General features: G+C 34.6%; 1 protein-coding gene across 9 annotated transcripts in view; it reads right to left on the bottom strand.

The window, feature by feature from the left end:
• FSD1L (fibronectin type III and SPRY domain containing 1 like) overlaps positions 1 to 18,084 on the bottom strand; it is a 78,761-nt gene that overhangs the window by 34,357 nt on the left and 26,320 nt on the right. For all 9 annotated transcript variants that reach the window (XM_045042609.1, XM_006939343.5, XM_019816275.3 and 6 more), the window contains 4 exons: positions 17,021 to 17,122; positions 7,663 to 7,685; positions 3,005 to 3,126; positions 784 to 993 (listed from right to left, as the gene is read on the bottom strand). In XM_045042609.1, the coding sequence (XP_044898544.1) occupies positions 784 to 993; positions 3,005 to 3,126; positions 7,663 to 7,685; positions 17,021 to 17,122 (457 nt within the window). The remainder of the gene's footprint in view (positions 1 to 783; positions 994 to 3,004; positions 3,127 to 7,662; positions 7,686 to 17,020; positions 17,123 to 18,084) is intronic.

Raw genomic sequence — 18,084 nt, 5'->3', positions numbered from 1 at the left:
TTTATAGAACCACTGAAATTCAGGGGTAGTACGTACACCTAAAAAGTTGACAGCTTTTTTATTGTTAAAAAACCAAGGTTAGGGGTGCCTGGGTGGCTCAGTCGGTTGAGTATCTGACTTCGGCTCAGGTCATGATCTCACAGTCTGTGAGTTTGAGCCCCGCGTTGGGCTCTGTGCTGACAGTTCGGAGCCTGGAGCCTGCTTTGGATTCTGTGTCTCCCTCTGTCTCTGCCCCTCCCCTGCTCATGCTCTGTCTCTGTCTCAAAAATAAATAAAAACATTAAAAAAAATTAAAAACAAAAGAAAAAAAAAACCAAGGTTAAAATTGATGTTATTCTAAAATATTGTTTCCAAAATATTCCTTCATGTTTGTTTTACATACATTGTTTTAACAAATTGAAAATATCAGGAAGTAGTTAAAATGAAAGTTTTCCTGATATTATAAGAGAAATTCACTTCTATAACAAATATAGAAAAAACCTGGCTAAAGAAACTTAATTTCATCTTTTAAAGTAACTCAACGGGAGCCTGGGTAGCTCAGTTGGTTAAGCCTCCGACTCGATTCCAGCTTTGTGGGTTTGAGCATCGCATCAGACTCCATGCTAACGGCACAGGCCTGCTTGGGATTCCCTCTCCACCCCTCCCATGAACTCATGCGTGCTCTCTTGCTCTCTTTGAAAAAGAGAAATAAAACTTAAAAAAAATATCTAAAGTAACTCAAAATATTCTTCACAATCACATTTACTTTCTGAGAAAGAAATTCATAAAATGCAGTCATTTTACCTGATAGCGTATATTCAGTACCCTTAATATTATCAACTGTCTCCCAGCATCGCTCATCCTTTACACGTGGAAGTCCGTCAAAATTAGTTTTCCGATATTCCAGTATAAAATGATCAATTTTATTATCTTCTTCTGGCATTCTCCAAGCCACTGTTACAGAATTGTCAGCCACCAAACACTCTACTGGATCTATCTCTGGAGCTTTAGGAACTGAAAGAAAAATACAGGCTCATTTCTCATTTACTACAGTACTAATCCAATATTCACGTTTGTCATTCAAACTGCTTTCTTCAAGTTGCTTTTGAATGGTTCCATTGAATCAGGCTACAAGAAAGGATACCCTATAAATGCAAAGTAACTATTTTTCCAAGTTCCATTTAAAAATTCATTTCAAAGTTCTTTCACAGACGTATTCAAGATTTATTAAAATATTATTTGGCAAAAAGCAATTCGAACATGCTAAGGATAAAGAACCAACAATGACTTGTTACTTCTCAACACATATTTTTTAATCTGTTACTTCAAACAGCTATAGAATATAGATGAAATCACTACTGACAAAATAGAATAACTTGCTTTGAATCCAATGATTATAATAATTTAAGATATTTTCTATGTATTTTTAAAATCTTGTTTATAAAAGAATTGTAGGGGCACCTGGGTGGCTCAGTCAGTTAAGCATCTGACTTCAGCTCAGGTCACGATCTCATGGTTCATGGGTCTGAGCCCCTCATTGGGCTCTGTGCTGACAGCTCAGAGCCTGGAGCCTGCTTCGGATTCTGTGTCTCTCTCTCTCTCTCTCTCTCTGACCCTCCCCAACTCACGCTCTGTCTCTGTCTCTCTCTCAAAAATAAACACTAAAAAAAAATGTTTTTAATTAAAAAAAGTAGTATGAATGACAATAGTAATTCTGAAAGGCCAATTTACAGGTAGATATCCTGTAGTATCCTGAAGTATCATTTCTTCTTCTATATCTATGGCTCCTTCTCTCATCTTTTCCTTCTATAAACTTACTTAGAACTTCTGACCTGGCCCACACAAGTTAATACAGTAAAACCTTGGCTTGTGAGCATAATTTGTTCCAGGAACATGCTTGTAATCTATAGCACCCGTAGATCAAGGCGAATTTCAAGAATTATTGGCTCAGTTGTGATCATGTGACATTTGGGGTCACACACTATTCGTATTGCAAGACATCACTCATTTATCGAGTTAAAATTTATTAGAAATCATTGCTCATTTGCAGAACACTAGCAGAACAAGCTACTCACAATCCAAGGCTTTACTGTACTTCACTTATGCTACCTTTATTAGTTCCATTATAGTTTCATGACTACTAATCTGTCTTTTCAGCTAACCTCCAAAAACTAAAGGTCAGTTCTAACTAGAACCTGTAAGTAAAAAGCACCTGTAAGTAAGTAAAAAAGCACTTGCTCCTTCAATCCACCATGTCCAAACTGTTTTAGCTACCAGCCTAACACCATCACTTGATGTGAGCTAAAAAGAGAATACTAGCCAAAAGGTCCCTAGTTGGCTCTCTCACATATGTGGAAAATAATTTGAGACTCAATTTCAAATGGTTTTGGCTACTGAAATATCCTCACACTAATATTCTAATAAACCAATGTTAACATGTTATTACTGGAAATAAAATGTCATCTGAGCCAATAATCACAACTATACTGGTAATTACAACAGCTAATATGCACTGAGTGTTTACTATGTGCCAGGTACTCCTTTCAAGAGATTTAGAGATTTCAATTCATTTAATCCTTACACAAACCCTAGAAGAATACCATCACATTTTATAGATGAAAAAAATGAAGCAAAGTTAAATAATTTGTTCAGGGTTCACAGCAAGTAAATGGCAGCCAGGATTCAAATCTAAGTCTAGCCCTAAAACTCACTGTTAACTATCACGGTATTATTGCTTCTCTCTGCCAAACTAGCAATAAAAGATATCCCTTTGACGGATTCTTAAAACAGAATTTTTACTACCAGGGAAGTAATTCTCTAAAAGTAAAGACTAGGAAATTTAATTATTCCTTCGCTGATTGAAGAAAAAAATTTCCACATTACACTTCTTTAATATATACATTTCAAAGTTCATTACCAAAAAAACCACCTTACATTATATATATATATATATATATATATATATATATATATATATATATATATATATATATATACATACACACACACACACACACACACTTACCTGGCAAAAACTTCAAAGTTTGCAGCATCTGTCTTTCCTGAGAAAAATCCACCATTAAATGAGTCATGTTGTCACTGACCTTTGGTTTCAAAGAAAGGCGAAAGGCTGAAGCCATTGTTACTCTATGGTGAACAAAAATATACTTTTAAAAATAAAAGAATGGGAAGTATACCATATTTAATTTATAAATGAAAAGACAGAAGTTATTTCACTTTAGTAATATCAGAAACTATAACAAAGGTAACAAAGCTAAAAATAAATTTGTTCTCAGAGTCTTTTGAAAATTAAATAAAAAACTGTAAAATGTTTTTAATTTTAGACATTCAAATATAACTTAACGCAACTTTCCTCCAGCCAGTTTTATAAAATTGTACACAAATAAAAATATCTCAAGAGAAAATATCCCATATAAAATCATCATTAGCAGACTCAACAGGGATCTGAGCCTCTGTACGCTCAATCTCACTGACTTCCTGATGCCAACCTCACCCCTTCTCACGTGCCAAATCATGAACTGCATGCTCTCTTTAGTAGTCACAACTACTCCATGTATCCTCAAATAAGAGTAAAAGTACACTGACCAAATATTGTGCACCTGGCAGCTGCTAAAGATGGGCCACGGATGAGAAAGGAGAGAAGTGAAATCACAATTTTGAAAACCATGTTAGTAGGTGTCGCTGTGATGCATCAAAATCAGCTAAACGGAAGGATATAAGGAGAAACAGCCTTGTGAAACCATATGCCATGGAAATAACAGTCCAATACACATTTATTAGATGAATATGGTATTAAAAACAAAACAAAAAAAGAAGCCATACCAGACCTCATTTTACACAAAGTATGGGGGAAGTGTTCTGTCAATTAAAACTGGAGATTAAAAGAAATTCTTATATTCTATTAATTTGCCATTTTATCTCAAATTTCAATTTTTTATATTACAATAAGTTTCCACAAGTATAATAAAGTTAACACCCCTTATCATCTTTGGTCAAAGAATGATACAAAAGTACTATTCACGGATGATGTCCTGCCAGTACACAATTTGGGAGAAGTAAATAGAGCTGAGGAACAAAGGGAATACTAGGCCTAGTCATTCAAATCTGCCAAATCTGCCAAATCTACCCAGAGATACGTGGTATGGGAAGATATCAAACTTGCTATCTTCAGTTATTTGGGGATAAAAAATGTCAAACGGATGCTGTATTCAGTTAGTTTACTTCATTTTAAAACTAGGAAAGTAGGGGCGCCTGGGTGGCTCAGTCGGTTAAGTGTCCGACTTCGGCTCAGGTCGTGATCTCGCGGTCTGTGAGTTCGAGCCCTGTGTCGGGCTCTGTGCTAACCGCTCAGAGCCTGGATCCTGTTTCGGATTCTGTGTCTCCCTCTGACCCTCCCCTGTTCATGCTCTGTCTCTCTCTGTCTCAAAAATAAATAAACGTTAAAAAATTTTTTTTAACTAGGAAAGTAATTATTTTATTAATAACAATGACAGCTGATCTATTGATCAAGAAGAATGTGCTATAGTGAAATACAATTTATGGGAAAGGGAACTCACTGAATACCAAGCACAATGCTGAATATTTCACACACATTACTTTAAGTTATTGGTTCTCAATACTTAAATTTCAGGTGATATCAATAAAAAGTTAGAAACAAAGGCTCAGTTTTACTTTGTTCTTTTATTTATTTATTTTTGTAGAGAGTGTGCATGTGAGTGGGAAGGGCAGAGGGAGAGAGAGAGAATCTGAAGTGGGATCCATGCCCAGCAAAGAGCCTGAGAGGGGCTCAATCTCGTGACTGTGAGATCATGACATGAGCCAAAATCAAGAATTGGATGCTTAATCAACTGAGCCACCCAGGTGCCCCACTTAGTTTGTTCTTTACTGCCCCAAGTATCTTGTGATTTGAAGACTTCTGAAAGAGCTATATTCAGATAGGTACTTAGTAAATGACTACTGAATCAATAAATGGGTTTGAACCTACTTGGATGCTTCTAAACCTATTTAAATGTTTTTTGAGAACTGTTCAAAAAAAATATCCGAAAGTATTTTAGGGTATTTAAATCTGAAACTTTATCTACAAAACTTGATTTTAATCACTATGGCCTCAAAGAAAAAGAATGTCCCCCAAAAGTACATTAGAAAGGTCTATCAAAACCTAAAAAACAAGAATAAGCTTTATTTTCTAGTCAATGAAGATTTCAGTCTCCCTAAATCAACACAGATGTACAACAATGCTATAATCTTTCAAAAGACTGAACAAATTTTTTACTTTTAAACTGAGTAAATTTAGACCATTGTGTCTGAAAGCCCAAACCAACAATCTACAATCCTAGATAATTCTCTACATTACAAGATCCTTGTGATCAGGACTGTTTTAATTCACCTTGATTTTCTTGGTTTACTTCCTATAATACAAGCTGAATATAAGGATCCTTTCCCCTTAGTTTTATTTTTACAAAGACAAAATAACTGCAAAACATATGCATGAGCACTTTCATTTCCTCAAAGTATCTACCTAATTAACGTGACCTACCCTTTCAAGATCCCTTTCTTTCAAGAACCAGAAATCCACAACAAACCTCAACTAATCATCTTACAACATTACTAAAAGCACCCAGAAATACATACTAGTGATCTGTAAAGTTACAGAGATCTGATGTGTATTATCTTTTCATTTCAGTTGCTAGTTTTAACTGTCACTCCCACTGTTTCTCCTGCATAACCTCTATCACAACAAATGATAAATATTCAATTTCAATTGTATATACTTGATTCCCTTTCAATTGTATATACTTGATTCCCTGGTCAGGTATGGTACACACTTTTCCTTAAAATGCCACTTCTTCCCTCAGTAGAAACTGTTTTATTTTGACTATATATTTAAATTATTTTTATATCATAAATGGCAATGATGGAATTCTAGAAGCTTGTTTCCTGAGAGAGCACCTAGTATCTATATCAGAGAAACCTGGACATTATGAAGTTTTAAAACATTAAGCCCAAGACCCAGAAGTTCTCAGGCAGTGAGTAAAAATTTTGTAGGTAGCCAAAATAAATAATGTATAGACTTTGATCAAAAAAAAAAAAAAATGTGCTTTGACAGAGAAAAGGAACCCTGACTGCTGATACCACTCAGAAACTGATGAAATCAAGCCAAGAAGTAGGCTTCGAGGGGCAAAGAAGTTAAGCTTCACTAAAGCTTTGCATTCAGCCATGAAAAATGAGCATTAAATTCTGACAAACATATCTGGACAGAGAAAGAGGTAAGGGGTAAGAAAAGGATTCTTGAAAGCACAGAACCATATAGATTCCTAGGAGAGGAACAAAAGAAGATCTTGCAAGGGCTCTCATAAAAAGTCTTTGGATAGCCAAAAGCTTGATTAGGAAATGACTTCTAATCCAGAAAATCAGAGACCAGGGAAAGACAGAGTGGAGAGTGGAGTAGGTGGCTAAAGGGAATGATCTAGCCACACTGAAAGATGGATTACTCGTACCGAATTCCAGCAGATACAACCCAATTCTACCTTATCCAAAAAACTGACCTATCTAGCACCCATTCCTTTGCACAGTCAATACTTCTCACCTTCAAATTCTCATAATCACCATTCCACAAGCAGGATTGATAAGAATGACCCACGTCTTTAATCACTCCCTGATACAAAATATACCAAAAATATATAAAAACTAACATCTGTGCTAAGAGTGCTAAAGACTGGCATGTGACTCTTGCCTCTAGTCAAATAATAGGCCATCAGAAAAACAGAATTGAAGACTTCAGCCAAGATTAACAATAGACACACTGGTTTTCACACAACCCATGATGAATAATTTTGTGAATTATCTGATAAAGAATAAATAATTTAATCTAGGATTCAGAGTGGTGCTTTGAAGAGCTACCCCTTTCAGCAAATTTCATAATCCTCAAAGGAGTAAACCTTAAGTGATAATCTCACTATTCAATGTGTAGTGATTAGCCAGGAAGAGCAAAACCATCCCTTCTGTGGTAACCCAATCCAAAACGGCTAGCAGCTCTTTTAGCCCTTTGGTGTATTCATTACAGCCAGTACTACATTACCTTTCTTAATCCTGTCTCTATCAATGAGAAAGACCTCTTAAAACAAAGTCATCATTTTAATTTTCTCTTCCCACACACTAAATAGGAGTGGCATGAGAAACAGAAAGAGATGGCACCAGGAACAGGATGGAATGAGAATACAAAGGTGTTAAACAGGAGAGCAGTGAAGTAGGAGAGCTTTAGCTCTTGAGGACTATTAAAAATGCTATGACTTCTCAGAAAATAAGACATAATTATAAAATTTATGAACAACAAAAAAATACATTCCAGGAAATATGTATTTTTTAATTATCCAAAATGGGTTCCCAACCATTCATAGCTAATTAAAGAACTGTACTAAAACTAACTATATTATACCAGAAATGAAATTCTTTTGGAAGTACATAATTGCCCACAACTAATTTTTTTTAATCTTGCTGATATATTGTTCATTCCAGAAGATATGCAGAAGACATTTTCTTTTTTTATACTTGGATATTAGGTATTTTTATTTTAACCAACGAAAGTCTAGTAAGAAACTGTTCTTGAATTTCATTTCTGACTTCAATATTGACACATATAAAAATGTAGGTTGTATACCATACCTATCCTTGATCTGTCTGGCAGCCTTGAAGCAAATCAGGGAGAAGAGAAAGAAGGCAGTTAGTGTTTTTCATGCAAGTTTCAATGGCAGTGACATGCAAGAAAAGTTAGGATATAAACCCTGGAATAGATTAGTTTCACAGTCATCAAAACATGTATTACAGGAAATCTGTACAGTTCATATCAGCTTGCACAACGTGATGTTAGAATTATAGTAAAAAAAAAAGAAATCCAGACCCCATATAAGTCACCTTAAAAGGAGGAAAATTTAACACTTCAAACTAATTCCAGATGACTATAAATGTTTTTCCTTACCTTAAGATTATCAAAGCACACCTCCACTTGCATTCAGTCTGACACTCTTCAACTAGAACAATCAATCTCCTTCATGGGGCACACATTTCTATGCAATCTAATGGTTTTCTTATACATCTCAAATCTGTTCTCCAATTTTTCTTCAGTGATCTTTCACCATTTCATCATGGTTGTTCCAAGTTTTCTCTATATGCCTTCCCTGGGCAAAGACTTTGTATTTTGAGAGCTTGCCTGCTAACATATAAAACTGGGCTGCAGTTCTACAATCCTTTATCCAAAAGAGTAAAGTTGTAATGACAAAAATTCAGACAAGGAGAAACCAGAGAAATACTTGTAGCAATAGGGTCTTTCCCTGAGATGATACAGAAGCTGCTAACTTAAACCTACTATGCATGAGATATGTTTGGGTTTTTTTAGTTTTTTTTTTTTTTTTGAGAATGCTAACACAAGTTTAGGAAAGAAAGAGCTATCACTTGGTGCTATAGAGTATACAGAAAAACAATGAAAAATACACACAAAAACTGCTGTCCCCTTCACATTTACATAGAATGTAATATGTTTAACAAAAGTTTTTTTCCCCCACACTGACCACCATAATTAACAATAATACATCCAATGTAAACTATAGCTGTTTTGCTCTACACTCTAATCCTAGGCCTTGCATAACGCCTGGCACATGGTGATACTAATAGTTATTCAATTTAGTTGAACACTAATTTGATGTATATAGCAATGCTTCTGCTGCCTCTCTTCTTCAGTTCTAATACTGTTCTTATTTGGTACTGGTCATTTTTATACCCATCCAAAATATTCTGGTCTGAATATCTTTCTACACAAAAAACCAGACTGACATTTAGGACATCAGCATATGACACATTACCAGCACTACCAGAATCAACTGTGAGACCTGTATACTAATCATTCTCTTCCCTTTATCAAGAAATTTTAATCCTGGGGTGCCTGGGTGGCTTATTCAGTTAAACATCCAACTTGGGCTCAGGTCATGATCTCATAGATCATGGATTTGAGCCCTGCGTCGGGCTCTGTGCTGACAGTCCGGAGCCTGGAGCCTGCTTTGGATTCTGTGTCTCCCTCCCTCTCTGTCCCTCCCCTGCTTGTGTTCTGTCTCTCTTTCAAAAATTAATAAACATTTAAAAAATTTAAAACCAAAAAGACATTATAGTCCTTAATAAGTTTCTAAAGAGACTTTCCAAGTCCTGCATTCTGCAGGAAACAACCCAATTAGGTGGCACTGATATGTGTCTCAAGTCATGATACTACCTTGGTATTAGGACAAGAAATGTTAAGAAAGTCAATTACAATGATTTTTAAAAACCACTGTCATTACAGCTAGAATTACAAACCAAAGATTTTAATATAAATGTCAGAGGAGAGAAAGAGGAGAATCCTCTTGTTTCTTTAAATGTGGATAAGTGCCACTACCATTACCTCTAGACTCCCTTTATTTCTTCCTCCAGGTGAGGTGAAAGGACTTAATCTGAGATGAGTTTGAAAGGAGAAACTAGAAATAAGTAGCTCAGTTACTTTTCCTCTTTCTGGCAACTTGCTTGCCTACTGAGAACACATATTCTGTTCTTTGCCTCTATGCAGGAAGTTTGACAGAAACAGGCTCTCTCTCACACACACACAGAACTGAGATAGCCTTGTATTGACTACACCTAGGTGGGCAAGTCTAACTCTAGGATTCAGTATTAGAAAGCTTACTCGTTGATATAAGCCAAATTCTCCAGTATCGTTTTGTTGGTATTTGGCTTATCAGCTTTACTGTCTTCTCTTATTTCCCAACTGGTTTAGAACTTGGTTAGAGAAATGTTACTTACCTGTCACTCTCAAAGAACCCAACAATCTGAAGACAATTACTATCTTTTTTTAAAAAATAAACTAAGATTTTGTTTCATCTTTCAAGAACACTATACAATATATATGTTTAATTTCCCTACAACAATTTTCTTTAAAGTAATCTCTATACCCAAAGTGGGGCTCAAACTCACGAGCCTGAGATTAAGATTCGCATGCTCTACTGATGGAGCCAGCCAGGCGCCCTCAATACTGTGTCTTTTAAACTGACCATAGTGATTCAATTTTGTGTCTAGAGTTACTTAATTTAGTAACGGTGCCGTTTTTTTAGTGTGTCTGTGCAAGTGCATGCATGTGCACACGCATGTAAAGCTTTCTTGTTATCATTTAACGTACTAGATTACTTGTGGCAAACCAGAAAAGGAATACGTGAAAAGCCAAATAATGATGGAAAAATTGTCTTGTGTATTTACACATAAACATACCCAGGTGATCAAACTGAAGACTCAGCATTTCCTCTTTCATTTAGGTTCGAATTTAACAGTACATACACTGTGTAAATGCAGAAGGGGTTGAAAAAGTTACTCTGTGTGATAAAAAAGGGGAGAAAGTCTCAAATTCTGAAGATACTTCTCTAAAGGGCCCAATTTCAAGAAACATCTTAAATTGGAAAATTGTTTAATTTTTTTCTGGAATTTCTTCTCCCAAAGCAGAAATCTATCCAAAAGACACACATTACTATGCTGCTTGATTCCTCTTTCAAGAGTGATGCATTCTGTCAATTAAACATCTCTGCTTACCAAGTACCAAACGATTTCAGAATTTACCATTGCTCTATCTCTAACACATTTATTTGCATCTACAGAATTCCACTTAGTGAATTATGAACAGGCCTCAGTGAATCTTCAGATTTTTGGGTAATGGCACTATATATTTTTAGAAAGTCTTCAAGAAGTATTAGCCATATTACCTTGCTCAATACCACTGTTTTCAATTTCAATAACTATTTCTATTTCAATCTTTTATTGAAATCCTTGCCAACACTTCACTTAACTTTATTGCCTTCAGATATGGCTCCTTTCTCTCCCAATCTCTTCCTCCACCTCTCAATTAATTGTTTTCAAAATAAATCTTACAATCCTGATCAGTTATAGGAATCTATCACCTGAGACCAAACTTCTTTAAATAGAACTGTAATAAGAGTATAAATAGGAGTAATTGCAAATGGTTCTTCATAATTACCAATTAGATATAAAGAAGTTAAACCAGATCTTTCTCAATCTCTCTTGGTTTTAATCTGCTATAAGTACATGCAGAAACTATTTTCTTCCATGAATTTATCAAGCACTCTGAAAGTGAAGATCTTATTGTTTCTGTATTTCTTTTTAATATCCTCATTTTTCTATTTTTATAGGAAGATGTTAGATACAAAGTACCCTAAAATAATTCAACTGTGGAGCAGCTAATTGAATAGTATTTTCTAAACAGTTAAAATGGAAATAAAATAAAAATTTTAGATCTTGCTTATTGTACTCAATGAATCATTTACCCAAAAAGAACAAAATTTGAGATTTTCAAATTTCTTCCACTCAGCAAAAGTTCTGAAATTCATCAGTAAAAAATATGCAGTCTGAGACCAAGGTTTAAGAGATCTGAGTTTCACACCACATGAACCAACAAGTTACTTAACTTGTTTAGGATTCAGTTACCTAATCTATAAGGTGATGAGCACTAAAGTATCTTCGAACCCCAAAAGTTCATCCTAAGCCATCTTATTTTCACATAACTTTTAAAAAATTATCCAAATTAAACACTTCAACAATCGAATTCTCTGAAATACAGACTAAAATGAAGAGGCCACTAGGGAAAAGTTAGTTAAAATCAGAACATTAATAAAAAGCAACAAAAATAAGAATACAGTTGACCCTTGAACAACACAGGCTTTGAACTAACATGGCCCACTTATATATAGGTTGTTTACAGCATAGTGCTGTAAATATGTTTTCTTTTCCTTCTGATTTTCTTAGTAACATTTTCTTTTCTCTAGCTTACTTTAAGAATTCAGCATATAATACACATAACACACAAAATATACATTAATCAACTATGCTATAGGTATGGGTTCCGGTCAACAGTAGGCTATGAGTAGTTAAGTTTTGGGTGAGTCAAAAGTCACACATGGAGGGGCGCCTGGGTGGCTCAGTCGGTTAAGTGTCCGACTTCGGCTCAAGTCATGATCTCACAGTCCATGAGTTTGAGCCCCGCATCGGGCTCTGTGCTGACAGCTCAGAGCCTGGAGCCTGCTTCAGATTCTGTGTCTCCCTCTCTCTCTGACCCTCCCCCGTTCATGCTCTGTCTCTCTCTGTCTCAAAAATAAATAAAACATTAAAAAAAAAAGTCATACATGGATTTTAAACTATGTGGAGGTTGGTGCTCATAGCTCCTATCTTGTTTAAGGGCCAACTGTATACCTGTTTCTGAATAACAATAGAGAAAAATATACTCATGCTGTCAAAATGATGAATCTAGCAAAAGCTAGATTTCAAAACTAGCATTTGCCTGACAGGATTTATCTTTATTTTGATTTGCAGTAGAGTCCAATAGAGTTCCTGGTAACACTCTGAATGCCACACAACACTAAGAAACTTTTCAAGTCTTGTCTATACGTTCATTCACATTGTTTTAGTATAAAACAGATTTTCCCATTAGATTTGGGAAACATAATTTTGTAATGTTTTCTCGAGACAATCTGAAAATGACTAAGGGGCAAACATTTAATACTTTCCCAATACTGTTTATAATATATAATTGAGACTCCTACCCTCACCCCAAAAATACCATATTAAGGAATAACCTGGGAAATGAAAGGGACTCCAAGAAAATGAAAAAGAGATGGTTCCAAAGAATGAAAGAGAAAATGAAAAGAGATGCTATTTTCCTCTAAGCAAAAATGCTAGCTTTAAAAAAAATAAAAAACAAAACTACTGCACACCAGTTGAAACCATATATTAAAAGTTTTATATTTTCGATACATATCCTTATCTGTTTATAAAAAGAACTAAAATATGATCATTTAAGCCTTTTTCACAAAGCTACAGTAAATAATTTGAAATAAATTTTGAATACAGTACTGCATACATCTGTTCTATGACTAAGCACATAAGACATAAATGCCCAGAAATGAAATAAGGTGAAAAATTACAGTTTGGGCTATTCTATTGAAAAAATTTTTAAAGTAGGCTTCACACCCAGTGTGAAGCCCAATGTAGGGCTTGAACTCACAACCTCTGAGACCAAGACCTGAGCTGAGATCAAGAGTCAGATGCTTGACTGACTGAGCCATCCAGGCACCCACAGTTTGGCCATTCTTAACAAATATTTATATTTGTTTTTAAATTGCCTTCATAACTGAAATATTCACGCTTTTGGTAAAGATTCTTTCCTCTCTCAGCATTCCTGACTTCAACCCACAGAAAACACTTCTGCTAATACTCCTGTTCCCTTGAAAACACACTCAGCTTCTACCCTTCTCCTTATTTGTTCCGCCCAGTGGTCAAGGCTGACACCGACTGAACAATATGCCAATGGCGAGTTACTATGAGTCTGAAGTGGGAAATACACAAAATCCATTCTCCCTTTTCGTCTAAGATCAAATGCAGAAGACACTGTTCCCCTTTCACCCCACCCTGTACTTTTTATTCCACTGAAGGTTCCATGTACAGGTACCCATTCCCTCCCTTCTAGTCTAACAAATTGGGTTATGTGTGGCAAGATAATGAACTGGATGGTTAGTGACTTGGAAACTGCCCCACAGACTCAGCTCTTTTCATAAGTAGAATTCAAGTTCCAAATTTAGGGATGGGGGAACAGAAATATTAATTTTGCCAAAGGATCCAAGCAATGCTCTGCAGACCAGCTATTAGCAGAGAAGCCAGGTTTGGTGGGGTTTTGGCTACTTGTCCATCCAGAAATAAAGGAAATGATCCAAATTTCATTTGCTTGTGAGCCTTCTTCATATATTCATATCAAGCAAACCTCTAACAATTAAAAACAGTTAATGAAAATAAAACAAATTTGTAATGCCAAATTTTAAAAAATTAATGAAAGTATGTTCCAATATCCTTTTCCATTTGTGCCATTTTTACTCATTCATTTTCAGATTTTCTAATGCTGGTAAATAGCATAGCTTCATATTCAGGTACTGCTGAGGTACTGCAACATGATCATTTAAATGTTAGTACTTAAAGTACTCTTTTTGAAAATAATGAAGTCTAAAAAGACTCAGGGGCTGGATTTCAGCCTATGATTTTTTGTGCCCACGAGCTATTCAAATTAATCTGATTTAATCACTTTAATATGGGATATTCATAAACAGTATACCTTAAAAGAATTTATTTTCCCAAATATCTAACAATATAGTGCTAGCCCAATAATTAATCTTTTAAGTCATCTTCCCTATTCTGTCAGCAATTAGGTGTTTGAGGCAAGCTTATCTATAGTCCACACAGCTGATTAGAAAAGTGAACTTGGTTTGTGACTTGGAATCAAACTATTATTTGGATACTATTTGGATGTACTAAGAAAATAATCACAAACAACTCTCAGTTAAGCATTTTTCTTGAACAATAAACTCAGATTTTTAGGTACAAAACAATGACAAATAATTTATTTCATCACATTTCCAATTGGGTTAAGCAATTAAGCAATACTGCACAATGCTGAAAAACCAAAATAATAAAATAAGAAGCAACATGGAACATTAAAAAAATATGTTTAAACCACAATTGGATTTATCAGAACCTTCCCAATTTACAATCATCTGGGAATAAGTTTTAACTTATTTATTTAACATAAAGTTATGACAAAGGAAAAAAGGAGGAAACAGCAGCCTTTGAGAGCAAGGGGAAAGGACTCAGAAAATAGTGGAAAGAGAAACTTGGAAGAAACAAACTTGATCACAGTTTTCCCAAGCGTCCGTCCCTACTTAAATGCAACTGGGTTCAAGTTGTTTTTGAGTACTTTTGTCTATATTTTACTGTTTTCCTATCTTCTTCCTCACTCTCAGGCTGTTAGTTCTTGCTATGATTATGCTTGTCATTTATAACTACCTCACTCGACTAGAAGGGGACTCTGTTAACAACTAGGAAACTGAAGAAAAAACTAAAAATTTACTAGCGCCATGTATATAATAGTCACCAGATTCTAAGAAACTATCATGAAAAAAGAATATTAATTCCTGCCCATGAACTCTATGACACTAACTTTGATAACTCAGATACTTTTTGCTTTCTGTAAATTTTTTGGCTGTGTTCCAGATATTTGAGGTTATCCCATAAACATCCTCTGCAAAGGTGATGTATATATATTTTTAAAGTACTTTAAAGTATGATACATTTCCCTCATAATTCCTTTATATAGCAAGTCCTACCAAATGCAAAGATGAACCTACTTACAATCTACCTCCAAATTCAAGAATTAAGTAATTCACAGATTTACAGCAAAAGAATGTTTGTATTCATTTTATTAGAAGTAATCCATTTTTAAAATTCATTTTCAAAATGCAAGGGATGTAAACCACTAAAATGTTATCTTCTCAAGGAAGTTTTTTCTACCTTCAAGTTCAGAGAAAAATCATGAAATTAAAATATTAGATGGACAAAAATGGATTATAAAACTGTGCTAATGCAGTTTTCACTACATACTCCACAAAGACCAAGAAAATATCAAATTCAAATATCTTATCTTGATAAAATTCCTACATAGTATATATTTTACTAATTATATAGCTCAAGTTCCCACTTTTCTCACACTTTTTTTTAATATATTCTACATCTTTATTCTACATCAAATACAGTGTATTTGATTTGATAACTTGGTAATCATTTAAAAATGATCCAACTTAAAATAAAAATTATAATCTAGAAATCAGAATCTCCTAAATACCAGGATCTAGGTTAAAACATTAATAGTCTTATTATTCTACTGCTTATATTTCATACCAAACATACCCTTCAAGTAAGATCCTACATTTTGGGGGCACCTGGCTGGCTCAGTCGGTTAAGCACCCTACTCTTGATTTCAGCTCAGGCCATGATTTCACAGGTTCGTGAGTTCGACCCCCACATCAAGCTCCACACTGACAGTGCAGAGCCTGCTTGGGATTCTCTCTCTCCATCTCTCTCTGCCCCTCCCTTGCTCTTGTGTGCATGCTCTCTCTCTAAATAAATAAATAAACTTAAAAAAAAGAACCTACATCATCATATTTTAACAAAACATTCAAACAATTACACTAAACAGTGGGACATTTAATAAGATTTAATAACAAATTTCACTAGGTTACAGTGCTCATCTGCATCAAGTGATGTTTTCCCAATCAGCTCATAGAAGGAATACAAAACTAGATTTTGAACAATGTTAATAGCAATATTAATCTTCTTTCCTAAGTCAAAAAATACTTATAACAAAGGTAAAAAACACAAGTACCCTTAAAATAAATAACCAGTAGGGATGTAACTGAAAAAGAAAATAGGGGCGCCTGGGTGGCTCAGTCGGTTAAGCATCCGACTTCAGCTCAGGTAATGATCTCACAGTTCATGAGTTCGAGCCCCGCATAGGGCTCTGTGCTGACAGCTTAGATCCTGGAGCCTGCTTCAAATTCTGTGTCTCCCTCTCTCTCTGCTCCTCCCCCGCTCATGCTCTGTCTCTCTCCTTCAAAGATAAATAAAAACATTAAAAAAAATTTTTTCTAAAAAGAAAAAGAAAATAACTTGATTCATCTGAATAGAGCATTAAAGAGAAATTAAGTAATTTGTTCTTGACTCCAAAGACACATCTGGGTGTCTGCTTTGGAATACATAAATATACAGCAATTTACTTAAGAAATTCCAAGCCTATTTATTTACTTATTTATTTATTTTTAATTTTTGAGCAAGAGAGAACATGTGAGTGGAAGAGAGGGGCAGAGGGAGAGAGAGAATCCCAAGCAGGCTCCACGATCAGCAGAGAGCCCAACGTGGGGATCAGTCCCATGACCCTGGGATCATGATCTGAGCTGAAATCAAGAGCTGGATGTTCAACTGATTGAGCCACCCAGGCGCCCTCCACAAAGACTTTTTTAGAATTAGAAATAGCTGAATAAATCCAAAATTGAAAGGGAAAGCACCATTTTTTTTTTAAACAAAACTTTCCTATTTAAGTGGTTTAGTTTTTTGGCTGGCTTTTTGGTACCTTTGAAAATTCTTCAGGTTCCTTTAGATCTAATGACCGTGTTGCAAATTCTAGTAGTTCTTCTGAGTTCTCCAAGGCATTATTACATTGACTGAGCTGACTCTAAAAAATAATAAAAATAAATCTTTAAAACAAATTTCCTATTTCCATGAGGATCTTAACTGTATATTGTTATAATGAACTTACAATTTGCATAGCAAAAATTGAACAAAAATATTTTAGAGAGGTGTTAAAGCAACATAATCACTAGTCATATATGTAAGAAATTTTAATTATTTTAATACATTGTACTTAACATCTTTCCATAATTTATTCAAAATAGTTTAACTGCATACAGATATAGATATACCCATCATTTAAAAACACAAGAGAAAATAAAGCAGTTTTAAAAAGTTGGGGTCAAATTCACTTAAAGATTCTTTTCAATCAAGGTAATCAGAAAACTATCAACAATTTAGTTAACTATCAACAATTTAAATTAAAATATCAAAATAATTCATCTGCAGACAACATCCTCTATAAATGAAGACTAAATTTCTTGATAATATTTAACAATTTAAACTAAAGCTTATTAATCAAGTTAAAGGTACATTCAGTTGAGCATAATTTTAATATTCCATTTATCACATTACTCAAATAATACATACTACCATAAATGATAATTTATAGTTTCCAAAACTGGGTAACACAGGAATCACAAATGGAATTGCCAAGATTTCAAAAAGAATAAAGAGGAACAAAAGATGGTAACTGTTACAGTGATGTGCTCTGTTATGGTGATGTATTAATTTCAAGTACCAGTCTTTCTTAGTTCTCTTCCATTCTATCATTTGTGGTCTAAAACTAAGCCCAGTCATGAAAAACTATTGTTAGTGATACCTTTAAACAAAGAAACAGATATATTTCTAAGTTTTTAACGTACTCAAGATTTTTCTTCAGAATATTAATATCTATTACTATCTATTCCATATTCAAATCTACTTAGGTTTCCCTTAAGATCAGCACTAAAGATAAACTATGGCTAATTTTCTTAGTTTCTGGATGTGTTATATTTTAACTTTGGA

Source organism: Felis catus, chromosome D4 (genome assembly GCF_018350175.1).
Source record: "Felis catus isolate Fca126 chromosome D4, F.catus_Fca126_mat1.0, whole genome shotgun sequence".
Taxonomy (NCBI): domain Eukaryota; kingdom Metazoa; phylum Chordata; class Mammalia; order Carnivora; family Felidae; genus Felis; species Felis catus.
This window is presented reverse-complemented; position numbering and strand designations above follow the sequence as displayed.